Source organism: Bradysia coprophila, unplaced genomic scaffold (genome assembly GCF_014529535.1).
Source record: "Bradysia coprophila strain Holo2 unplaced genomic scaffold, BU_Bcop_v1 contig_248, whole genome shotgun sequence".
Classification (NCBI taxonomy): Eukaryota; Metazoa; Arthropoda; class Insecta; order Diptera; family Sciaridae; genus Bradysia; species Bradysia coprophila.
The window spans coordinates 1062616-1090154 of record NW_023503509.1 but is presented as its reverse complement, the minus strand read 5'-3'; the positions used below and the strand labels follow the sequence as shown (position 1 = coordinate 1090154).

The 27539-nt window shown below is 35.2% G+C and overlaps 1 protein-coding gene and 1 long non-coding RNA gene across 8 annotated transcripts; one reads left to right on the top strand and one right to left on the bottom strand.

Annotated features, from left to right (window-relative positions):
* The first annotated feature begins 409 nt into the window (after window positions 1-409).
* LOC119078274 lies at window positions 410-13791 on the top strand. The gene is made up of 3 exons (XR_005087969.1): window positions 410-562; window positions 4106-4118; window positions 13782-13791. It is a non-coding gene; the product is annotated as an uncharacterized LOC119078274 (long non-coding RNA).
* On the bottom strand, window positions 2359-26211 carry LOC119078240 (LIM domain-binding protein 2). 7 transcript variants are annotated; one of them, XM_037185708.1, is made up of 10 exons: window positions 25360-26211; window positions 24409-25039; window positions 6771-6873; window positions 6594-6696; window positions 6128-6300; window positions 5826-6041; window positions 5327-5453; window positions 3869-3993; window positions 3163-3364; window positions 2359-2925 (listed from the first exon to the last, which is right to left on the bottom strand). In XM_037185708.1, the coding sequence occupies exons 1-10, from the start codon at window positions 25364-25366 to the stop codon at window positions 2873-2875; spliced, it is 1740 nt and encodes a 579-aa protein (XP_037041603.1). In that variant the 5' UTR covers window positions 25367-26211; the 3' UTR covers window positions 2359-2872. The 7 variants fall into 7 exon arrangements, with proteins under 7 accessions (XP_037041603.1, XP_037041599.1, XP_037041602.1 ...); XM_037185704.1 differs by having other exon boundaries at window positions 5318-5453; window positions 6594-6699; window positions 25360-26170; XM_037185705.1 differs by having other exon boundaries at window positions 2678-2925; window positions 5318-5453.
* Between the last annotated feature and the right edge of the window lie 1328 nt (window positions 26212-27539).

Below are 27539 nucleotides of genomic sequence, written 5' to 3'. Positions count from 1 at the left end.
TAGGGTATGCCAAAGTAAAGGAGTCAAGGGAAATGCCTGCTCATTTTTCCGGGTAGCAAGTAAAAGACGAAATATTCAGAAAATTTGTGCGTGCAAGCAACACGAAAGTTACTTTATTTGTTGACCAATAAAATGTAATGTCGTTTCAAGATCGTTTTGTTTTATTTTATTAAAACCTTTCCAAGACTATAATCCCATCATATCAAATCTATTAATTCCATCTTTCGATGCAAGCAATTTTCAGACATTTCTTTTCGTTGTGTAATGTAAAATTGCACACTAATTTGCTGCATAAAACAACACGGGTCAATTTCTATTATTTTCGTTGTGTTTGTTGATATCGGTGGTAACTATATGTAAAAGGTTCTCAAATTGTTAAAAAAAATTAAATCCTTCTAGTAGGCACATTTAAATTTTTTGCGCTAATTTGCCCACCAATTTAGTAGGGAAAAACTCACACTCTAAAATATTACGTATTTCATGTCGGGACCACAAATGTTACGTAATTCTGTTCGTAATTTCCTCTCTAGGTATGATTACTCTAAGGATACGGCAACTAAGTGTAATTATACCTAGAGAGGAAATTTGTACGACGAAATGTGGTCCCAACATCAGTTTGTATAAGATACACATTTCGTATAATTTTACACCAATAAATGCATGCGTTAACGTTTTTTGCTTTTGATATTTCAATGTGTCCTCTAAATTAAGAGGGCAAACACATATACCAATAAACATTTCGTGTTTCATGTTGGGACCACATATTTTACTTAACTTTGTTCGAAATTTCCTCTCTAGGTATAATTACTCTTAGTACGGCAATGTAAATGGCGCTTCGCTCATATGAAATATGCATTTACATTACGAGTCGATTCGCCAAAACTTCGAACAGCTTATATGGAATCGGGATTCAAGCCGACGGCGATCCAAACGAGCTATGGCTCAAATGAATCGTCGTTCAATTCTGATAATATCGTGGAACAACTTTTTTCCCGAAAATTTTTTGTTGGCCTGACATGGCCCTTAGAAAAATTTTCTCCGAAGTGGTCGCGAAAATCGTTTTTTATCAATTATGAATATTATTGACCAACAAACGCTGATGTTTGACCCACCCAGCCGCCACAACAAGTGAAAAACCTCGAAAAAACCGAAATGTTTTAAGGGCTCTGGGCGGTTGAGAAAGTTAGTAGCAGGAAGCTCTAACCCGGATTTTTGTAGCTTACTTCTCGCCCTATCCATTGACACCCCACTCGATCATACTCACCGTCCCAGATAGAAATGGAGTTGATTTTTCACAACGTATCTCAACCCATCAAATTTTGGAAACTCTTCGAACTTTTAGGTTCCCCAAATAACGTTTTTTCGAGCAAATTTTATTGTTTAAAGTTTTACGAGATTGTAGTCAGTAAAACTAACGTGATACAGCCAGAAGATGAGCCATAGATCTTTTTCAACCACCCACAGCCCTTCAAAAATTTCGGTTTTCTCGAGGTTTTTCACTTGTTGTGGTGGCTGGGTGGGTCGTAAATCGGCGTTTGTTGGTAAATAATATTCAGCTCATCGACCTTCATAAGCGTACAAACAATTTGACATTATTCACATCTCGCATGTTGGAGCTATTGATAAAAAACGATTTTCACGACAACTCCGGAGAAAAATTTTCTAAGGGCCATGTCAACCCAACAAAAATTTTTTGTGAAAAAAGTTGTTCCACGATATTTTCAGAATTGAACGAGGATTCATTTGAGCCATAGCTCGTTTGGATCGCCGTCAGCTTGAATCCAGACTGTTCGAAGTTTTGGTGAATTGACTCTTACATATTCACAGTACGTACGTAGGTCCAAATTTTTATTGTGACGAATAGGAATACCACCCTCCCCTTCGGGTCGGGATATAACGTTACAACTCGTCAAAATAAAAATTTGGATCTACTATTGAAGTCAAAACTTTCGTGGTTCGTTATTCTGGCTTTACATTTTTCAAGAAGGATTCTGGATCTCATCGAAAATAAAAACAGTTTATTCTAAAGCGTCGAATGTGAACACATCGGTGAATTTGGTGCTGGCGGGGCAAAGTAAACAAATAATTCGATAGACAATCATTTCGAATAATATAATTTATTTTAACTACACTATTTGTTTAACTTAGCATTTTATAATTAATTTTATTTATATTATATGAATTTGTTTGTTTTTTTTTTTACTTTACTTTCTGTTTTCCATTTAAATTATTGTAAAAATTATTAAACTTTTCGATTTAAATTTCCACACTAAAAAGTTTTGTTTGTTGGTTGCTGTTGTTGATTTGATGATGATGGTATAACGTCAATTTTATTCGGTTGTGTTTCTTTTGTTTTTGTTTTTTAAGTTAACCGTCTCAAAATATATCCGGCCGATAATTTTACGGGTTTGTCACTTAACCATTTTTTTTTAATTTAGCACAAAATGTTTTTTGTTGGTTTGTTTTACTTTCCATAGTGTTCATGGTTTTAAAAAGATTAATTCAATTCGTTTTTATTGGATTTGATTTTTTTTTTAATTTTTATTTTCTTCAATTTCATTTTTTATTTAATTTGAATAAATACTCAGTCGGACGAGAGTGCGCAAATGTAGTGTACAAAATCATATTGCTAGTAAAACATTTTTTTCATTTCTAAAATCACTGTTCACAGTTAAAGATTTTTTCATTTTTTTTTTTCAATTTTTTTTTTACTTTTATCAATACTGTTTATGGTAAACAAACTGTTCGTTCAGTAAAAATGTTCTTTTAGGATGTAAAATATTCACTAACATTTTCCCCTCAATTGTTTCGAGGGGTGGGGGCAATTTTCTTTGCTTCATTTTTTTTTTGTTTTATAAAAAACAGTGGTGTTTCATTTGTGATTTTTTTTAGTTTTTTTCATTTCGTCCATTTCGAAAAACTTGGCTAGAAAAGAGATGAAGTTTTCATCATGACATTTTTCAATTTCTCATTTTATTTTATTATTTTCATTTTCATTAAATTTTTTTTAGGGTTTTGTGTGTGAGTTATGATTTTGTCCGATTTTATAAATTTTTTTCTCTTCTGAACGGGGACGAAAAATTTATAAAATTGTTTGTTACATCCGTCACTGTGATACTGCCGGACTTTTTTTCTCCGAATCTTGACTGGACGGTGTATTACCTTGTGGTCCTCCTCCGCTTCGATCGACATTCCATGAATTCGAGCCGGTCATCGGTGAGTCGGCATGACCGAAACCATGATTGTCATGGTCCATTGAATTAGCTGCATCGTATTGGGTATTTTCTAAGCGGGTTATGAGACGTTCATCTTCGTCACCGAATTCACCGCCCATCAGAGACGGTTCACCAACCACCATCACGTCCTGTAGTGGAGAAATGGACGAGAAAAAAACGGAGAAAAATCATTTGTTTGGCATTTTTTTGAGAATATTTTTGTGAGTTGAATTATAAAGCTCGGAACGGGTCACGTTCATCTGAAGACTGAACTGAAACTATTTTGACCTGAACCCGATTCAATCAATTTTGACCTGAACCCGATTCAATCAATTTTGACCAGACCTGAATTTACCTGACCCCTGAATATAGTGATCAGGTCAGATCTGACCTGGAAACCTGACACGGTGACTTGAAAATTTGTATGAAAATTTCAGGTCAACTTGGCCGCCTAAGAGATTTCACAAATTCAGGTTCAGGTCAGGTCAGTCGTCAGGTTTCTTTAACAATAAAAATCTGACCAGATCTGTATAATCAGGTTGAGTCATATTTATGACCGCGGCCGACCGATTCCGAGCTTTAGTTTGAATTCAATATTGATGAGGAAATGATAAAAACAAACACCGAATGCGATGTAAAAACATGAGTACTACCTGCGAGGCTAATGAAAAATTTGGTCCCGGTGAACGTTTTTTACTCGTCACTGGTGGTGCGTTGTTGGCTGCTCCTGAATTTGAACCTTTCCTTTTCCGTCGTTTATTTGGTGGTCGTTGCGCATCTTTAAAAAGCAAACAAAACATTAGTTATATTCGGTCGTTTCGATCGTAACCATCATATCATGCAAGAAGCTGCACAATTTTATGCAGTAGAGAAACGATTTTCAACGAAAGGTAAGAAATTTTTGTAAAAAATTAAAGTTTCACGTTGAGCCGTGCAAAACTTACGTTACATTTAGTTATTCACAGTGGGCTAGGTACAGTGTGACTTTGCAAGAATTTTTTGTTTAATTAATTTGACGTGAGATAGATTTGAATTAGGATGGGAATAAAGTGCCGGACTGGCCGTACTGAAAATTCGGGGGATTCCCGAAGAACCTTTTGCCTGAGTCGGGTGACGACCCGAATGGGCTTTTTATGATTTTCATACAATCGAAATGATTTAAATCGCATTTGTTATTAAGTGTCCTTTTTCAAGTCGCGCGCCAGTCTTTCACAGGACGACAATTTTGTAAAAGGATAAATTCAGTCAAAAGTTTTTTTTACATGCGAGTGCGACATCATGAAAAATTTGTATTGCTTCGTGTGCAAGCAGGTAAGACGTCTCATTTAAAAAACTATTTGCACTCGGGTGCAAACGACGTGACCGTTCATTCATTGATAAGTTTGAAAGGTTTCATTTGAAAAACTATTTGCACTCGGGTGCAAACGACGTGACCGTTCACTCATTGATAAGTTTGAAACGTTTCATTTGAAAAACTATTTGCACTCGGGTGACTACCCGACTCGCGAAACTCGTGATTTTCGCGTAATGTTTCGAAAAAATGTGGTAGCGCTCGAATTGGTTGAGTACTTGAGTCCGAAAAAAGACTAAAAAGCCTGGCGCTGGGAAAAATTATAAATTTTTCGATATTTGTAAAATTTTGTTTTAGCTCGTTCCGCTCGAGATATACACACTATGTGTACAATAATAGCGACACTATTCGTCCCCGGTGCAAATAGCATCTACCGAATCGTATACTTCTAAATTATGAGCGGACACAGTCGTAGGAGCCGATGCGCCTTATTCGAAACAGTCGCCCAAAACGATGTGCCTTTTGGATTTTTTCTCAAAGAGCTTTTCTGAGCCAGTCCGGCATTGGCAATAAATGACAAAACATTTTTTGGAAGATCAACTACATTATTTGCGATCATAGAACAACTTAAAAAAAAAAAAGTTCAGTGAAGCATATTCCCATCAGCAATCCATAAGAAAGTCGACACTTTTGTGAGGATGCAAGCAAAGTACCGATTAACACACAATCGCACAGTATTGTCCCAACACAAAATGGAGAAACCCCCCTGTGACATTTTAACACAAACTTAGCAACAACAAAAAAAATGTACCTCTCTTACCCGACGTCGGTGCAATCATGCGCTGCCATTTCTGAAATAACGTTGTCTTCAAACAATCTCTGGGACTCAGTGCATAAGCTTTGTGCCGCGACATTAATTCTTGCATCGGTTCTAAGATGACACACAGCTGGAAATGCGAAAGAAACAGAAAATCATTTTCAGTATCACAATCAACCGACTTTCACGAAATTTTTGAAGAAAATTTTTGATCTTGAAATTTACAGTCAGTAGCAGTGAATTTTCTACATGAACTTGCTTCAGCCGTTTTTCAGCTGATTCACACATACAATCAAAACTGTTTATACTTATTTATACGGTTGCATCAGCTACACCCACGTGCGTGGTAGTGGTAAAACCGTATAAACAGTTTTGATTGTTGATGTGGATCAGCTGAAGCAAGTTCATGCTGAAATTACACTGCCTCTGACTGTACGAAACAAAATTGGAAAACAAAAAAAAAATTATCTTGGACTCAAGTCAATTGAATATCACCACTCACGCGTAGATAATTTAGTGTTGAATTTGTTATTCCCTGCCGTGTGATATTTTTCGATAATTGTTCCATAATGTTTGGATCGTTTTGAGGTGAATGTTGGTGTAAAATAACCGTTCTGGGAATAAGTTCCTTATGTTGTCGCACAGCCATATGCCAGGATTTTATCCTCATATAGTCGTCATATATAAATTCTAATATTAATCGTCCTTCTGTACAAACCTGCAAAATATCGAAAGAAAATAATTGATTTTATGCGTCAATAATGTCGGGCCGCATTGTGGTGATCATAACAGAGAAATAATTACTTTTGTAAACATTGGCTTCCCGTGATGTGTTACCATTGTGCACTGTTCACAGTCTAATGTGACAGATGTATTGTGAAACGATTCCTTGTTGTGCTTCATGTGGAAGTACAGTTCTGTAACACCTCCTTCGAATATACTCCGGAAGTACCGAGGTATTAATGTTCTACCTATAGCTGTGGAAGGTAATGTGACGAAAATGTTAATTGAATAGTTGCAAATCGATTTGCCAGTACCAATGGCTCGGAACAGGTTAATTTCGAGGTCTTGAGTTCAATCGGAAAGCGGATAGTGGATTTAAATGATTGTTAGTCGGTGTCCGTGCTACCGACTTATAGTCTTCACGGTAGCAGAGACTAACACCAATGTCAATTCAATTGACTATCGCACTACAAGACCATTGAAGTCATTTTACAAGTCCTAAAAAATTGTCCTGCTCCCAGCTTCCACAAATATCAACCACACTTACTATATCTTTTGGGGCCGTCTTCTAAACAAAACGTTAACGTTAACGTCGCATCGTCTTCAAAAAATTCTGTTGCAAATGAGTCCCACCAACAATTATCGCTTTCCTGCTTGAAGTTTGCGTAAAAAATGAAATGTTAATTGGAATATTGGATCATGGGAGTATGCATCAAAGATCTACCTCGTTTCGTTGCTGTAGCCTTTTATTTAATTCGTGCACCCTATGTTCAGTACTTTGATTATTATAATACGATGAATGTCTTCTAGGTACGTTAGGTAAGGCTCTGAAATGAGAAGAAAAATCACAAAATTAAATAAAATTTTGATTTTCGTTTTTAGTCATAATATCATATCATATAGGTCAATCGTCAATTCTAGAAATTCATTTCCTTTAAACACGAACAAAATATCTGCGCTCGACCTAATCAGGAGATTTAGTGGGTTAGATTCGTTGATCTCTGCAGTCAAAGTTCAGTCGTCGATTCTAGTAAGTCTAAATGATCGCTTAATCGCTTATGACCAAAGCATAATTATCCCGTTTGGAAAACTATAGGTTGAAGGAGGAGCACCAGATTCGGTGGCTTATTGGAGACTTTAGCGATTTTTGACTTTGACTTTGAATATAACTCGAGAACTGAAATTGAGTAACTTAGAAGTTGGGATCAAAAGTCGATCTTTTCCATCTGTCAAAATGACGTCTTAAACGTCAAAAGCAAATCTACGAGTAGGAGTAAATAATCCAATTAACTGCATTTCTTTAGAAAATTGTGTGAACCTGATGGAAACGCTTATTGATCATGAACAGGTAGTATCATGAGTTCGAACTGTGTACTTTTGCCATTATAATTGTGACAGAATCAATAAAAAATTAATTGTTCTGTGATCTCGTCAATACTTATTTTTATGGCGTTTGTAACGTCACTTCTGACAGGTGGAAATGGTCAACTTTGATTCCTACAGATCCAATTGTCTAATTGTGAAACTAGATCGTCATGATCGAAATGGGTTAAATCTTGAACCTAAAAATGTTATTTGACCTCATTTTTAGCTTCTACTGGAGACAAGTTGACCACCACAACATTTAGATTTCAAATTGAATAAGAGACAAGGGGAAATGAATTAATTGATTTACATGTGATAATCCTGCTGTTAATCATGTTAACCAGCTTAGTGGTTTCCCCCTCGATAAAAGATTAAATTTTGCAATTATTCACATGGCACATGACAATGAATTAAAAATGATATCAAAATCGGTCTTCCGTTCCAGTTACAAACGTATAAGTAACGGACGGTGTTAAAGAAATCTGACTGATGAATTTTTTAAGCGACTTTGAGTCCATAAACATTCTATGACAAAATGCAAGTAACTGATACCCCGTAGAATTGAATATATCAAAGTCATAGACCCTAACAAAATAATTTGTCGCAGAAGAATAAGGGGTATCACCACACATCGGCGAATTCTTTAAAGTAATCGTTGCTATGGGCATTTCAGTATACGTGTAACGGGGTGTGATAATAACAATTAAGAAATTAGATGTGTCACGAATTTTGTCACGCCAAAAAGTCTTATTCACTGGCGCTGTATGGGATAACATACAAAATGACATCCCTTTTCTGAAAATCCTTTCAGTCGAAGTACGTGAAACGTTGAACGAAAAAAGTTATTTTTTTCCAGTTTTTTTTTTATGTTTCATTTAACGGATGACTCCACAAATTACACAATTTGTCGAACGGTGTTTTTCATTTTGCAATCGAGTCAAACAGAATTTTTTTTTCTCAAATAAAACATGGATGTGTGTAACAATATTATTTGCTAATGATCCAATATACGCCAAAGTACCTAAACTATAAAGGTATTACGCGCGGTACACGACGAACAAACAATCGAAAAAAAAAATTGTTGTTTTGTAGATGTTTGGTGTTGTGTATATTGTTGCACAGCAGATATAAATATGTAAATATGTTGTGTACTATTACACTCCTCTCTGTATCATCAAAACAATTTGAAAATTTAAGTCGGGAAGGTACACTGATAATAAATTTGCTCATAATAAAATAACTGAAATATTACGTTTGTAGGTACTGGGGTATATAGACTGGTAGACACATTTAACTAGCGCAATGCCTTTATTTATAACCTTTTTGTAAAAGTCGGAATGCAAAAAATATGATCGTAAAATATTCTATTCTCGGCAATAACTTTCTTTTAACCTATTACGGCACATTACAAAGAACGGGAATAAGATTCTTACGTTTGTAGGTAGAATTGCCGAGCCATAAGAAAGGAATGTTTTATTTTTAAAGCTGTATTGGAAAAAGACTCAAAAATTATCTCATCTACTCAGCCAATTCCTTGTTGTTGGGAGTTACGCTGAACTAGGTCCTAAAGGCCCTAAAGACTATTTTAGGGAAAAACTTTTTACGTATTTTTTCAATTTTCCAAAAACAATCCCTAAAACAGTGCCTTAAGGGTAAATGTGACAATTACGGTAGTGTAGTTCACTTATTAGTGTTTTCATGCCTCAAGCTAGTATGTAAGTAATTTTTTTGTTTCGACGTGACGAAGTTGTTCCTTGCCTTCGGCTTAAAATACCTTCAATACACGCCTCAACAAAAAATGTCTCATAAGGACGTCGGGACGTCGCCACTGGAAATGTGAAACTTTCGAGGCAATATTCAATTGCTTCTAATCAATTTTGATGTCAGTTTGCCAAAAGCGTTCTAAGGTGCTTCCAGTGCGGGCGTAACTAATTTTATCGATAAAAAATAGACTTTGTTTGGCACGATCCTTTTTCTAATTTAATTTTCTTGCAATATAAAATCCGATCGAATTTTTTGAATGGTTTAGTTTCGTTGAGCCTGTTTATCAGAACAATATGTCCATAATTGTATTTGGATAGTCGTTTTTCTTCAACTTTCTGTAAAATAACATTTCCATCTTTGCTGTTGTAAAAACGTGGAATTTATCTAAGTGTGGATCGATTCCAAGGAAAACAATGGACAAGAATTCAGTTCATGAAGTGCCTTCTGACGTAGTCAGGTTGAGATAATTGTAAATTTTGTCATACAATTTACAATACAAAATATTCATTAAGTACATCAGCAATCGAGTTGGAGTTGGATCATCTCCACCTAACAACGTCAGAAGGTACTTCACGCCCAAATTACCTCACTCGGAGTTGGCGAAGATGAACCGGATGCAGTTCTCGTCGCTGCGGAAAAATTCCTTCGAATTACAAAGGCATACGTCAACTGTATATGTAACTGCGATATAGCTAGCAAATATGTAGGATCGGTCACATATACAGGATGCTTCTGTTGAAAACATTATAGAACAATTGCACAGGACTTTAGATGGTAATTACAAGACTATCTACGATATCATAGGACAACCGAAATGTAATTTTGAGTATGTTCAAAGAGGTCTGAAAAACGTTCAACAACGGGTCCTGCTGTGAATGTTTTTGTCAGTACCAAAGATGATATGATAGTCGATATGCGATCGGCTAGTAAAGATTTATCACAGGAATGCGCTGATCTTTTCATTAAGTTTCGACCCGCCGCCTGTAATATGTGGGAAAATTATTTATTTGCTGTGCTCAATTCATTAGATGCGAAATGACTTCGTTTGCTATCACGCATGTAATAAAAAAAACATATTGAGGAAATTTAGGTTTTTGCTTTCACGAAAAATCAGTTCGCTTGATCATCAAATGATCTCAGTTAAACTGATTGTGTTTTGCATCAGGTAACACTGTCTTTTCGCTAGTGATGACATCTATATTCATGCTCGAATCTTAAAAAAGAATGAACAAAAGACCGACGCGCCGCGACGTAACATTCGGTAGAATTTTGGTAAAGTAATTGCCACAAGAGTCCACGAGAAAATGGTCTACTGATACTCAATTTCTTGAATCGTACACCGAGCCACAAGCCATTAATCCGTTCGGAAGACTATATGCCAGTATTGGGGTGCATTTAGAATCGTAAACCTTAGTGGTAATCGCATCCAACGGTCGGTTTAATGTACAGTTTATGAGATGGTGTGTACGATACAAAAAATAGAATTTCTAGCAAGAAAATATTCGGATAAATAAATGGATATATAAAGAAAGTCCCATAAAAGTACTCAAATCACACTTTCAAATCCAAACGTGTTTGGTACAGTCATATGAAGGCTACTTTTGTACAAAGTTTGATTTGACAAATTGTGCAATTTCCAAGAAGTGTAGCAATATTCCATAAAAGTTCTTGATTCAGAATTAAACAATTTGATGGCTTGCGATTGTCCGAACGAACAAAATTATCGGAAATCGTCTAAGCTGCAACGATCCTGAAACAAATGGACCCACAGGCTTGGGTCAACCAGTCAACCACTCAAACTTACTCTGTACAATCATTTCACAAATAAAATTTCATTGAATTAAGAAGATGGTTAGCGAACTTGTGTAAATCAGGGTCGACGTTAAATGAACCGCAGTGCTGGCGTACAACATTTTAAATTAATTAGAATCAGCCAGACGTGTCGATCACTACAGTATGGGATTGCATGAGAACCGAAAACTATAATAAACTATCTCCGAACAACCATCGTCTTTATTATAATGATTTAGTCAGTACGTCCAAACCACTGGTATACACACACTCACTGTCCTCTCATCATAAATTTTACACCGAAACACCGCAATGTGTATCGGTATTTCGAACAGCATACCATTTCATTGAAAAAGAAATTTATAGTTCAGTGAGGGATGCAACTGAAATCTGATTGTCGGGTGAGTGTATTGTATACATGAAGATCCTTTAAACCAGTGCCTGACGACTGCTTATGTATTGCATTAAATTGAACCTGCTCGCAATGTGATCCTTATACAAAAACAGGGACGAAAAAGCCTATCAACAGCAAGGTATACGCAGTTTTCAGATAAATGCAACACACCAAGTTTGATGAGTAAATAAGAAACAAAAAATAAATAAGTGAAAAAAAATGAGTATCAATCTATGCCGTTAGGTTCTGAGCTATGTATAAAACAAAATATCCGTCGTGTAGAGAAGAAGAAAAAAATCATCACACACAATATATAGAGTTATATGAAATGCTTTCATGTGTACATAATATGTACAACATTACATACACCTTAGTATATATATACACACCACATTTATAAATATAATGTGTACATGGAACGTATAGCGCATCATATATATATATATATATGTTTATATAGACATTTTATATATTTCATTTTCCAGTATTAATATGAATTTCTTATGTATACATACAACAAAATCCAATGTTTATAGTAGGTACTCAACTCGTATTGCTCTCTTTTTTTCCATTCCGTTTTACATAGCATCATCATGGATACACATTCGTACATATATACATATACCCATTTACTATATTTACAGGCTATATGAAACGTCGATTTTATGTACAAATATATTTTATACATTCCCAAGTACATAAAAACATAGATATTATTGTGTATATCTCTGTCGACAAAGCTACATTCATAGTCAGTCAGTGTGTATTGTATTTAGGGTGGTTCAAAAAACACTTTGTTGGGTAGCCATAGGAATTCTGAAAGGGAATGGCCAGAAACTAAGATTGAATAAAAAAATAATAATCAAAAAACGACCACACTGAGAAAAAAGATTACGTCTGACACGTATAAAGTGTGGTAAGGAAGTTATACTTATACACCAGACACGTATGCGTGCTAACATACGACACGTATTGTTATACATACGTATTGTGGCATGTCTCTTACCTTAGTCATCGTATATTATACAATGACTATGTATGGACATACGTGTCGTGTGGAAGTACGCATACCTGTCTGGTGTACAACTTCCTTACCACACTTTAAACGTGTCAGACGTAATCCTTTTTCTCAGTGCACTTTTTGCAATGAAAGTGTAAAATAGGTATGGTCTATTGTCCGCCCGGAGGACATAAAAATTAGATTTTCGTACTTAAACGCACTCATTTTCATATTATTTTGACATAAAATGTGAGTGCGTTTAAGACGAATTCGGCGATCGACCATACCTGTTCTCTACTTTCATTGACTTTTTGGGCTAACGCAAAATCAAAATGTGAAAAGGGTGCCAAATTCAGACTTCTCAAAATCGGAGGTAAATTAACAAATTAATTGTTTTTTTTTTTTTTTAATTCTTGAACGGTCTTAATTCATTCACTAGAGTCCAAAGTATGCAATAAAAATTAAAAACACACTTGTCGACATCAGACTCTCGAGTGATGCCCCGGGGATACCGAATAATCAGATTTTTTCACTCGGAGGTACCCTCACCTCGAACTATATGCATCATTATTTATTAAAGCATGAAAAATGACGATGCACTACTAACGAAGAGCGAATTTTTTGGTTTTTGCTTCGATGTGTCAGAACATTTCCGAGTAGCGCCAGTTCAGTGTAGAAATGGACACATTACGACTTACGACCCTCCAGCTGTAGCCAATATGGTAATTGAGGTATTTTCTGAAAGGTCTCACAGTACACAGATTTTGACAATGAACAAACAACCAAATTTTTCAAAATCAAAATTTTTTCACGGAAAACATCGGACAAGGGCTTTAGTTGTAGCTATGGATGTCATCTATCAATTCTAGTACCAACCTCTACCCTTCAACCCATAAAATTTCCGGGGAAGTCACTTTTCTGTTTTTTTCTTTTTCTTTTTTTTTTTCATTGTCACTCGAGAGATTTTTAATCGTATACTTTGTAGTACTCTAGTAAATGAATCGAAACCATTGAAGAATTTAAAAAATTCAATTAAATGTGTCAATTTACCACCGATTTTGAGAAGTCCACATTTGGCACTTTTTTCACATTTTGATTTTAAGCTAGCCCAAAAAGCAGTTGATTTTCGATTTTTTTTTTGTCAAAATAAGGTTCTGGCCATGGCTTCCCAAAACAGTCGCAACAAAAATTTTTACATGCAAATTTGAGCCACCCTAATATATATGTACAACACACACCATCTATCTATCTATCTATCTATCTATAAGTAATATATATGTGTACATGTTGTTATAAACTCTACGTACTATTATATTGTGGGTGTACACTCGCGCAATTACCTTCTCAAAAATTTTTGATAGTTTTTTTTCCTTCTTCTCATCGACGAATATATACATATTTTTTCCTAGATATATCATGAGGTGTACGGCGTGTACAATATACAGCAGTTACTGTATATAGGTAATGAGCTGAATTTTGTGTATCACTTATGACCTCGTAAAGTGTATATTGTAGCCTAAAAAAATTATTATATAAAATGTACTGTACGTGTACACACATTTCATTTTTAGACGAGCTTGGTAACCATCGAATATATATCGAAATATTAATATTGCAGACATATGCAACCGCGGACTTAATGTCACAAAATGATAGGAGATGCCAATGTAAATTTTGATAATTTTTTTTTCGTTCGGTTTTATCGGATCTTTTCGAAATAGTTGTCTTAATAGGACAAAAACTGGCCTGAGTTAAATCGTTTCCTTCCTTCCCGATGTTTCTTCATGTTTCTTCAACTGGTTGTTTCGTTTTATCTTGTAAACATGACCGGACGGTAGGTAAAATATAGTTATTTTGACAGGTTACACGAACAGGTATCAAAATCAATTCTGTTCTGCCTGGCTGGTCATTTTTGTAGTAGCTTTTAATATGGAAAATCGTTCATCTTACAAACGTAGCGGGGGTGTTTCGGATGGGTAGTGTGATAATGGGTGTTAAAGTCACGCGAAAATTGAACCTGAAACCTGCATTTACAAATTAGAACTGATAGTCTTGCTAGCATTAAAGAATGCGATTGTTTTTTTTGTGTAATATGGGAGCGATGGTAACAGGGCTTATTATTGAGAATTTCTTGAAATTCGAAAAAAAGTTCTGAATAATTCTGACAGAATTCCGAAAAAATTCTGATTTTTTTCGAAATTTGTCGGAACTTTTTCAGAATTATTCGTAATTTTTCTGAATTTTCAGATATTTCCAATAACAACCCCTGGATGTTAAGAAATTTATCAACAAAACGGTAAACAAAAAGGTTGCCATCTTCAATAGAATGTACCGCATCAAGAAAATAATCCTCGCGAAATAATTAGTACTGCACCTTGTTTACCACGTGTTTCCCCTAAATCTCATGCCTAGAGTAAAGGGCACATCAAGAGCATAGGCACAGTTTTGCGTTCACTATCTCAAGCTGAACTTCATTAATGAAGAGAAATTTTCGATCAATCTAGCCCAAGGTTTCGGTGCGATGTTTTTTAACCTACGAAACTTTCGGAAACTTTTAGGTTTTCGGGTTTTGCTATTTAAACACATTAAAATGAAAGCAGGTACTCGTTCGGTTCAAGGAGTCGATTGAGTTCGAGAATAACATCAAATTTCAAATAAATTTGGAATCAAAAGGAAGGGATTTTTTCTGTAAAAAATACAATTCGAACGGAAGTTTGGGTCGATCGTACAAAACAATTAACAAATAGACTTTTAGCACATTCCGTTGACGACAAAAAATACTTTAAAGATTTCAGACTTTGTAACGAAGTCTACCCCTCGTAGACCTTTGGTCTTTGTAACCGAGACAATTTTTACAGTACGTCATAGTGTTGATCAGTGGGACATGCAAAATTGTATGTCATCCCGCGGCCTAGACCAAATATCCTGAGAGATGTCACAGATTTCCCACTCATTTCATACTCGGAAACTTTATGTGGGATCGCGGGATGTACCCAATCCATGCAACATACATTTAAAGAATTGCCGTCGAACTGGTCAGCATGTGTAATACGAAGCTAATAAGGTATTTTTGTCTGTGACACAGTGAAAGCACCAATTGTAATTTAACATAAAAGTTAGCAGACATTATGTTGTTTTTCTACTAAAATTATACTCCTAACAATATATCTATGTTGAGCATATACATACTAACTGTTTTCAATAAAGTTCGTTGCATGAACTACTTCCAGGCATAAAGCTTTTGACATTACGCTATTTACGTGAATTTCATCGGTATTATCCCATACAACAATATGAGTTTGATAAAAATAAAAATGAATGTGAAACATGTGAAAGCCATTTTGGAATTATATACTGAAAAAAAGTTTGTTTTTTGGATGACGAATCTAGCTGAGTTTGATGAGTGAATGTCTACGGATTTTATTTTAAAATCGAGATATTTTACTGTTTCATTTTTTTTAGGAAATGGAGAAAATTAAAACAAAGAGAAAAACAATGCGAACGGGGAAACCCTTTGTTGCTTTTGAATACGAAGTTTTACAGTGGCCAATTATTTCGCTCAAGAAAAGAAGTAAAATGTCTTACAGAGTAAAATACGTTTTAATTGTAGGTCCCTCGTACTTGTGGTAACAAAATTCCGACTCGAAAACTCACTTGGAGATTATTTCAATTTCATTTTCGATTGTCTTTGATTTATGATCAAAATCACAGGATCCTTTTGCCTTCGACAAATGTTTGGATTTGACCCATTTCTAGGTCAATTTTAATTAACAGATTAGGAGGTATCACATGATACTTAATGGACTCACTCATAAGCGACAGTTTAGGTTCATTCCTTCACGACATTTCATTTGTCTTGCCACTTTTGAAGCACAAATTTTCAAATTTAGCTCTCGAAATAACACGATTTTAGGTCTTGAAAAATCGTCTTGACATGGTGTCCAGGACCAAACCAAAAAATTACGTAAACAGTTTTAGTCTCTAGATCCCACGTTTTCATTTAATTTGTTTTTCTAAGGCCTGAAATTGACTTGTTCCGATCTTTCTTCTCAATGCATTTTAAATTTGGAATCCATTAAATATGTATACGCTGAATGAGGAGTACAGATTTCAAGCAAATGGAATATCAGATGGAATGCATATTGATTAGTGGCGTTGCTAGTTTTAGTTTTGCACACGAAATATAACAACAGGAGATGGATTACGGCATCAGTTCTCTGTTCTTAATTCTACGTGATAAAGTACAAAATATGTCGCTGTAACACACCTTGTGTCAACAGAAAGTTAAATAATCTTTTACTCGACGGTTTTTTGTCAAATATAATGCCATCGTATAGCACATGACCTCAGGACGCGATAACAAACATTTTTTCAACCCCTTATCTCTAACAAAATATAGGGTCGATTGAAAAACTGATTACTGTTTCGGAGTCCTGAGGTCATGTCCTATACAATAGCATTTTATTTGACTAAAATCCGTCGAGTAAAAAATTAAATATTTTTCTGTTGACATTGGTTTCGTTACACGGACATCCTTCAGTGAAGTAGCGAATCGTAATCTATCGGTATAGCTATAGAATAGAGGAAAGAGAATTGATGCCCTCATCCCTGTCCAGTCATAGTACGTAAATCACTTCAAATTTGACAATTTCGGTGTCCTAACATTTTTCCAGTCAACATCAGCTGGCTTTTTTCATTGGCCTTAAAACGATCAAACGACTTTTACGAGATAAATCTTTATTTACCCAACGCAGGTAATTTGTAGGCATTTAGCAACACTGCCACTACGTTTTGTTCTGTTTTCGACTCGAACTGCCTGAAGGTTGCGTAGAACAATACGTGATGGGTTAAGGAAATAGAAAAATATTAGCAGCAGTTGGAGACTTGACCACTCCAGCCTGAAGACAACAATTATATTTGTCGAAGTTTTAGGTTAAATTGACATTGTGACACTTTGTGATAAAAAGACAACCGTCGGTTAGGCATGCTCCAAGATAGTTTTTTTTGTGATTTGTGGGAGTTGTATATTTTGACTGTCATGTTTTTAGATTTATCAGGGTGGGACGATCACCTAGGTGATCTTGAAACACAGATCTTGTGATCCTTTGTTTCCTACACGTCATGTTGCTGACTATCTACTTTGGAAATGAGGGGCGGATATTTCGGTGACAAAGATATTTCGAAAAAAGAATCCTCTGATTTTCAATGATTTTCTGAGAATTTTCTTTCCCGTTTATGCTGGATTTTCATTGGTTTTAAAATTAAATTTTCTTTTTAATTTTTGAGGATTTTATAGTTTTCTTAGTTTTTTCAGGATTTTCTTCCATTTTTCTGGCGAAAAGATATTGTAGCTTTCTAAGGATTTTGACAGTTTTTCCTAATTTATCGGCCCCTCGTTCCTACTTCCTACTTCCCGGGTGAAAATTAAAGTCTCAAAAGTTCGAAAAACGTAGTCTCACGTCTCAAAAGACAATAGATTTGAGACCATGAGACTACGTTTTTCGAACTTTTGAGACTTTCATTTTCACCTGGGTTATGAGCCGACTTTTTGTTTTGAAAAGCTGATGGAGAAGACGAAGATACATTTATTGTCTACTGCAACTTTGTAGTCAGTAGCTAAACTAACTGGTCTTGTTTTCTTCCTCTACATACAATGAAAGCTCGATTAAATTGTGACCCTCATAACTTATAAAAGTCAATTTATGTCTAGTCAATTCAAAGCCATAATCTTTATAAATTACGTGTAGTGAGAAACTTTACTTTAAATATTTGAATTGAAAAAAAAAGTTTTCCCATTTCGATAGCCTAATCTTTGTACATTAGCGGCGTTAGGTACTTGAGACATCGATATCTTGTTTCAACATAACATTTTTTATGGTGAGCGTGGTAGTCGAGTCAATTTATTCCATTTTACATTTTGATTGGATATGAGTTGTGATGACTGTGATGACTATACAACGAACTAATTTACAGAATTCCATAGTTTTAATGGCTAAGATTGTCCATCAAATTAAAACATTTTAACTGAAACCAATTCGTCTGACTAAAGAACCAAAAATGTTTTGTTATAAAAATCAATTTTATTCGAACCCATGATTCACCCTGTTCGAATAGTAGGGTAAAAGTAGCTACGTTGTGATAGAGGTTACACTTTTTCGGTATAATATTCCTTTCTACCCGCGAAATGTCTCCATAACCACCCCGAATAAAACAACCACTCACCCTTACAACGATAATATACCTTCTCAGCTAAGTCAGTGATGATGATGATGTGTATGAATGTAGCGCACAGTGTACGATAAACAGAGAATAACACAAGAATGGGAATATTGTGGAGGGGGGTCAGATTCAGTCATACACAAATGAAAATGAAAAATCAATGACAACCGACCCGAACTTGGGACGATTTTCTTTGCTTAAGTTGTATCTATACTATGTATGAATGTGTACCCCACCATACCCCAGCAATGTTTGCATTGTTTCAATTGTAATTTTCTTCATTTTTGTTTAAATGAAATGTTTTTTTTTGTTTCGTTCGTCGGATCTAGGTAACGTTAGGTTGGGGTGTTTGATGCAAAAAGCATACACACAAATATGACATGATGACACGATGTTTGTTTCGTTGCGAATTTATATAGAGACGTGTATATGTGATGTCAAAAAAAACAACAAAAACGAATAGTCAAATAGTGATACTGATGTGTGTTTAATTAAGGTTACCAGTTGACACACTTGTATCAACAACAAATAATAAAAAAAGCGTACAGGTAAAGTATAGCGAAATGAAGTTGATTATTGTAACAAACTTTAGAAGTTAATGTCAATCACGTGAATAGAATTAACACGCAACATTAAAAACATTTTTCATTTTAATGTTCATCCTCCTCATTAAGTCTTAAAAATTATGCAAAAAAAAAGAAGGAAACTTTGCCAAACGAAATTTTCTTGCTTTTATCGTGTGCATCTATTCCCTAATCGAATTCAGGTATTCTGACGGAGAGGGTGCAGGAAGTTTAATTTATGCATAACTAAAAGAAGTTGACTAATTGAATTGCAATCAACGAAATATGAAGTAGGACAATATAGTAGTAAGTGCACCAGTGCCTATTATTGGGAGGGTGCGGGAAACAGGAAAAGTAGGAAAATATGCAGTTTTACTCGCTTTCTCGGCAATACTGTAGTACCAACCCGATTTTCTTAAAATCTAAATATATTGCTTCATCTCGATAATAGATTGTGGATTTGAGCACTATTTCACAGGACTCTCAATGATTGACGCTGTCGGCAAGTCGGTCACATCTGTTACTTCACCGAACAATATTTTCATGGACAATGTGATCGAAAATTTAATTTCCTAACAAATGGTTTTGATTTTTAAATTTCGTATCTCAAAAGACCGACTCGAAGGCAGTGCCATCCCTGATTTTTGCGGTAGTGACGATACAATTTCCACAATCTATACCTTCCATTTGACATATCGAACACCATTTTTGAGCGAAAATTTTTGAGATATGCTGGAAAAACTAGTGAAAAACAGGCAAAGCCCAGTGTTTTTCTCGCTTTTTCGCCTATAACTACTGATCGACCAACTCGATTTGCCTAAAATTCAGATATCTGGATTTGTCTAGTTAATACTTTTCATTTGATGTAACGCTCGCGCCTGTTTTTTACTGGTTTTTTAGCATATTTTCGCTCAGAAATGGTGTGATATATGTAAAATGAAAGGTATTGACGAGACGAAACCAAATATTTAGTTTTTAAGAAAATTGGGACTGTACAACAGTAGCTATTGCCGATAAAGCAAACAGAATTGCAAATTTTCCTACTTTTCATGTTTTCCCGCACCTCCTTGGTAAATTCATTTACCGAATTTACTTAACTTCACCGAAATTTTATCGATCAATTATCGGTTCATATCGATAAACTTCCGTGAATTTCAGTGGATTCGGTAACTGAATTCACCACTAACGTGCCTTTGAATGCACAATAAAAATAGAGCGACTGCGCAAATGAATTAAAAAATAAATTCGATAAAGAACCGCGTTGCATATGAGTTGCTGGACAGACAAAATTTGAAAGTTTCACAGCGACCAATTGAGTCGATTGCAAAATCTCTACAATAACATGGTCTATGAATTGAGTTCGCTCTACAACGAATACAAAATAAATCACGGTGTGTTGAAACATGTTGAACGAGGATACCGACAACCAATTGAAGTCATGTAGTAGGTTGTGTATGTTGATTATTTCGTTCGTATTTTTTCACCTATCTTTGGTAATAATTAAGATACCAGCTAACATTATACACACACACACTCGCACGATTCGATGTATGCGGATAGCTGTGTATAACAACCACCCTTAAAATTTATGCCGTTGAGTGTACCTGAATGTTTCACCACTGTGAGTGGATGCACAACTATATAATGATATTGAGAACGGTGAGATGTATACTATGGGAGAAATGAGCATGGTAAAGTTGAAGAAAAAAATAAAATATTTTTTATGCCATTCTGTTAGTACATTCAGTGGCAAAAACTTCTTCTTTTTTTCACTTTTTTTTGACCTAAGAAAACAAGTCGAACAAGTTATTTCTTTTTATATTCATTTTTCGTCTTCTCAATTTTTTTTTTGTTCTTGTTGTTGTTGTGTTTTTTTCTATATTTCATTTCTTATCCGACGAAGATGAACAATATTCAACACATATATTGAAAGGTATAATATACGTGTGCTGTGCATGCACCTCTAAATACATGAACATAATATTTATAAATGTGTTACGATACTGTCGAATCAGTGACGTTTTATTTATGTTGTCGGTATAATTTCTAGACTTTATAACAAAAATTCAGAAGAACCAACGAAAAGTTGAAACAATTTATGGACGAACGTATGTATGATGGAATCGTTTTGTTGTTGTTGCTGTTGTTGTTAATTTTTATAAAGACCTGTGCTGAACATTGGTTCTAGTAGTCAACAAACACAAAACAACAACAAAAATCGGTTCATTCAAGGAAAGCAAAGTTCTTCAACATTCAAACGAAACTTTCTTTTTAGTTTTGAATAAGGAATCATTTCTCCTGTATAAGTTTTACTGGAGATTAACATGAGTTTTGAAAAAAAAAGTACTTTCAAATGATGTTGTAACCTTATAAGCAACTTCTTATGGATGGATATTGTAAATGAGATTTACGATGCGACACAACAGCGGAAATAAATTGAGAAAAAAAAAAATTGAAAAGAACGACCCAATAGAAGATTCGAGATTCGAGACGGTAACAAAACGACTGCCCGGTCACCACATTTTGAATCGGTATGAGGTCATTTGCGGTTGGCGAAACGAAACATATTTTCATGGTACGACGATTAGGGGACGTACATAAAAGACGTCCGCGATTCAGTGCTGCCATACAGCTTTAAAATCGTTGATAACTTCATAAGTATGCATTTCTGAGGTGTGAAATGTAGGACTGTCCCCCCAAATACACACCCTAAATGGGCATATATTTAACTTCCCGAAGTGTATACTTATTGAGTAGTTACAGCTGTGTCTGGCAACATTGAATTGAGGACATCCTTTATGCATGTTCCCTTAAAAACACCAAAACTTATACAATGAATTTGTTTCATCTCTTTGCAATTTACCAAGCAAGTTGCAAGTGTCCTTATTTGGTGGAACCTCATAAATACTGGACATTCAAATACTGTAAGTTTAAGAGATTCCAGGAACTTGGAAACGGTTAACTCTATGGTTATACGCTTACCGTACTTGGTCGTCAAGTGCTCTTAGACACGAGCAAAACATCTGTGGATGTTGTGTAAGCGAAAAGGAGGAAAGGCCCTTTACAATATATGTACACCTCCAATGACACTATTATGTCATTGTGCACCTCAGCCTCTAAAGCTACTTTTATATCTTGTTTTTTAAGGATCCGTCAACGTGAATAATCTTAATGTATTAATAATTGATGAGCGACCTTCATTGCGGGTGACAAAAGTTCATAATAAATATTAATCTGGCTTCTTAGACAACTTAACGCGATACGAAAATAATTGTTCGCACCACCAACTTTTATAACACTGGATACAGATAACAATGACCTGACCTTTTAACGAATGTCAACTTTCTTCGATATAACTTTGCAATTTAAATTTATAAAAAAAAAACGAATCGAAATTTACGGGCAAAACCTAGTGAAACAGAAATAATTTCGAAAACGAATTGACAATTTTCTGAAAATTGCAACTGATTGCATTTCTTATAGGTATTAAAATGTGTGCTATCGAACAAATTCAACGTATAATCACTCTCTGATTAGTTGGAATGTTATATTTTCGTGTATATCTTCCGATGATAATGCTTATATAACATTGACAATAATCGCTAAACTCTTGAAGTTTATTCTACAAATTAGCTACTCAAATATTTGATTTTGAACTAACGAAATGGGAAATGTCTTTCTTAATTTTTTGATGATCCGATAAGTAATTCAAACGGAATGGAAGTTTTGACGCATTTGACTCATATCGTTTGGTCCAAACAAAAAAATGGTTCTACGATATGACTCTTCTAGAGTGAACCCATTCTCTTTATAGAAAAATAAGTTGGTTCACAGAGTACGTCCTTAAAGTCAAAGTATATAAACACTGAAGGCAAACGCAAACTCTCAGCGGATCACAAACTTAACGGAACCCATATTACTGGTAAATATATAGGGAAATGATGCTTGGAAACTAAGGTTCAAATGTAATAGATTTTCGTAAAGTTCTATTAGATTTCTAGTACATTTCGTCATAAAATAAGATCTATTTCTTTGTGAACTAACTTCACTGCAATGACATTTCATGAATATTTACCAGAAGGAAGTTATTTCACCTGAAAATAGAACGTAAAGAATGGCGTACTGAAGAAAGCTATGGCGCCTCTACAGGCCAACCGACGTTTCCTATATAAGATTTGTTATGTTTGACGTAAGAATGTTGTTGGACTTGGAGCTACGTTGGTTAGTATTGAGTTTTGGCTCAGTGTTCACATACTTTGCCTAGATCGACCTAGTTATGTCAGCCTAAAATGTACCTGAGCCAGAGGCCGTTTCTGACGTAATAAATAAAATCTTGTATGAGGTGCTTAGTAGCAAGAACTTCATGGTTATCGACCTTTTTGATAATTTTTTGAAAATGGTTTTCGATCAAAAATGTGGAGCCGCCGTTTCTTAATTTTCTCATGAGTGGCTGTACGTTTTGAAATTTAGACGATCAATAGGGAAAAAAATCGGTGAATTTTTTAGACACCCTAGAACAAATCTTGGTAAATAACTAATTAGAAATAACTTGTCAAAACGTCTACGGTCCATTGAAGAAATTCTCGAAAATAGTATTTGGCTATGTCAACGACAACGAACCATTTTTGTAACAGATTACAAGCGAAATATCAACGAAAAATATTTCTAGCAATAAAAATTTTCCGTCTTTTGTGTTTGTAAATATTCATGATAATAATTTTATGGCGAAAATGACTGGCTACTCGAACATGCAATGTAAAATCACATTTTTTTTTTCTAATAAAAAAACGAACCTCCGAATGAATAAAGTCAAGGTCTTCTTATTCGGAATAGATAAATGTGACTGTTAATCGTCATCTTCTCAGATTGCATTTTCGTCTGCAATGAATATGAAATATGATGAGCTGCGGAATGGAAAGAATTTGACGCGAATGATATTGTGAGTGAATTGTTAGAATGGAGTGTTGAAAGATTAGTTTTTAAAGCGATAAAATTGCGCGATATTCGAAATGTTTTGTTTTCCATTTTGTAATTTCTACTGTCGAATAGTGGGATCAAGATTGAAGATTAACAATAAATGGCAGGAGTGTACTAAATGGATAAGTAATAATCAATTCGAAAATGTCCTTCCTGCCTTCAATTATCTATTTTGTCGACGATCAAATCGTAATTCAAAATACGTGCAGATAATTACATACTTTGTATGAATACGGAATTGACGATTGAATGTTAATTGATTTTAAAATTGAAATGAAATGTCACTCACCCTTGTTCCATGCGATCAACAGGTTGTGAGCCCATAAGATGTCCAGCAGGAACCATTGGGCCCATTGGATGTCCAGGACCATGTCCAAACGGTGATCCAGGCGGCATGTTAAATTGTGGTCCTCCGAAACCTCCAGGCCCGCCTGGCGATGGAAAGTGTGGTCCTCCGAATCCGGCTGGCGGTCCGGAACTGTTTGGTCGATTAAACGGTGGACCGCCTGATGGTGATCCGAATGGTCCGCCGGCAACCGGACCATTATATGGTGGTCCACCCGAATTCGGTGGCGGAGGAAATCCAGCTCCACTTACATTCGGTGGAGGACCAGGACCAGGCGTTGATGAGCCCGATGGGGCTGGCGATGCTGTGTATTGTGGCGTGTTGGAGCCGGTTGGTGGCCCTTGGTACTGGTTTACTGGCTGTCCACTACCGGCTGGACTTCCTTGTCCAGCGTTTGGAAATGATACTGCAACTGGTCCGCCAAATGAATTGGGACCGGAAGGTGTGAATCCTCCTGGAAGATTTCCCTGATTATCTGGACCTGGCGGTCCGCCTTTCCATCCTGCTCCTGGGTCCTCCAGTGTGGATGGCAAACTTAAAGGACCCCCAGGAGGCACACCACGTCTACCTACACCTGAAATTAATTTGAATTTTTTGATTCAATGAAGGTTATTCGAGTCAACGGTGGGTGCAATACAGCATATTGGGCAAAAACATTCATTTGGAATTCAATATTTTTTTGGGTTTTAAATTGAAAAAAGAGACTTCATTTTGAATTGGTGTGCGAGACCTGCGACTGCGATAGAATAAAACAATAATTTGAGTGTAATTGCAATGAAACGCGCAAGTGCCGTATTTCGATTCCACATAGATTTGTTGAAAGATAAAAAAAGAGGAGAATAAAATATGAACAAAAATGTCAATATTATATAGATATGACATGGCAATGCTAACCTATCATTTCAAAGTGTTGATTTATGTAATTGTGCTCCAATTTACTATGGTATCCTTAAGCCGATAGATAGAATTTTGGTATTGAGATCGCTTCTGTTTATCATTCAAGTTTATGGTAATGTCTAATGCATAAATACAATTCGAAAGCACATCAATTGTTTCAGTTTGAATGCACCCACAATAACTACTACAGTACAGTTCCATTGTGGACATCCATAAAAACCACCGTTGTAAAAACACTGTACGATGAAAACATCACAACATTATTTGTATGCTCACTCGTCACTCGTTTAGATAATATTCCTTTTCCATAGTACGAACTAATAATAGGATCACTTGTAAAATTATGCTTATTACACATTCATTCATTCATTATATTTTAGTTTAAAAAAAAAACAGGTGCCACTTGAATATTTACAAAATACAAATATTTCTTCTTTTTCTTTTAAATTTTATTTATAAACATTTTATTTGCCGAACAAAATGTACACACATAGTGGTAAAGGTATAAAGGTAACAAACGGTCCGAGACAATTAACTTTTTTTTTTCCTTCCACCGTCCATCAAACTTGAAAACCAACGAAGATAACAAGAGCGCCGGTTCAATTTTTCGCCAAATAGCACGGTTTTTTGTATAAAATCCACAATAAATACATTTGTCCACGAATGCATTACAGTTTAAACAATTAATTATATGTTAATATCACAATATGCATACGGTTAAACGCGATAAATAAACCGCAACACCGAATGTCTTACATCAGACACAATCGACGCCATGTTATATTTAGCAAGGGCATGGGTTGTGTGTAGAGAATCGAATGAAAAAACCGAAGCGACAATGTACTTATGACGATGACAACGAAACCGACCCGAGAGTTTATTACCTTTTTTTTTGTGTTACGATAGTGTGGCCTGGTGCGAATGAATGTACCAGCTTTGGGAAATTTTCCATGTTTTATTTCAGTCGAATATCCCTCTCGTTTCTGTTGCTTGGATTCAAAATATTATTTTCGATTTGTATAGGGGAATAGTGAGGAAGATTTTATTTATTATGTGTGTGTTCAGCGGTTGCACTGAACATTTTAATGGAATGTTTCGAGTTAAACACAGAAAAATTGATTCTCTTTGTGTTTCTTTCGTCTGAATCATTACCAACACGACTGGAAAGTATACAGAATGTGTATACGTGTTGAATGGATGTGAATGATTCAACCCATTGTACTAACTGAATGATTTAATTCAATTACAAAAATTTGAATCGATTCTTTTAAAGCCAAAGTTAATGAAAATATTTTATTATAACGGATGGGGTCTATTTTAACAAAATTATTTTAAAAATATTTTATTTAATTCACGAACACAAGTTAGTCATCTGTTATAGACAAAGACGAAAATAATCTGTGGTATTCTCTTATATAACAAAACGAATGTTAAAATTAAAGAAATAACAGATCAAACTCCATGTTTTATCAAATGAAGTAACAGATTATAATGACACTGCGCTTTTCGTTTGATAAGAATTTGGAAATATTTTTAAAGGTGAGCAGGGTAGATTGTATAAAAAGAAGAGCGATGGTCAATAAACTGCGCAAACATATTTATTTCTATTACGTAGATTCTATGTCGTCTAATTGACGTCATAATTCTAGTTCCACAAAAATCAACTGAAATCGTTAAAAAATTCCTGAAATGCTGAAAATCTATTGACTTGTTGCGATAAAAATTTCCGTTAATGATTGAGGATTTCTTTTTAATTGGGATTCAAGAGAGAGATTCTTCCGAATCTTACATCAATCATCGAACGTACTTTCTTGTAGAATTTTTTGGCATGTAAAAATGGGTGCCCATATTCCTCAACAATAGTCAAAAGACAAGGGACTTGCCTTGGACAGTTGAAAAATAGTTAGTAATGCCATCGAGTGATAAACACTTTTTTAGGCGAGAGATGCGTAGATTTTTCAACGCACTGACGAAAATTACAACTCTCTTTCGCTGTTTTTAGCCCCGTACGAAGTACGAAGGGGCTTATAGGATTACGATGCCGTGTGTAATTGATGGAATTCGAAGCAGACGGTAAGGGCAAAGTGTTTGCCTATGTTCATAGATGACGAATCCGCAATAAAAATTTTGTCTGTCCGTCTGTCTGTCCGTCACATCGATTTCTTGAGTAAATCAAA

Coding starts and splice junctions, on each gene's coding strand:
- LOC119078240 (XM_037185702.1), bottom strand. Junction 6,874..24,408: donor GTTGATCGCATGGAACAAGG/GTGAGTGACATT, acceptor TTCTCATTTCAG/AGCCTTACCTAACGTACCTA. Junction 3,994..5,317: donor ACCGACGTCGGGTAAGAGAG/GTACATTTTTTT, acceptor TGCTTTTTAAAG/ATGCGCAACGACCACCAAAT.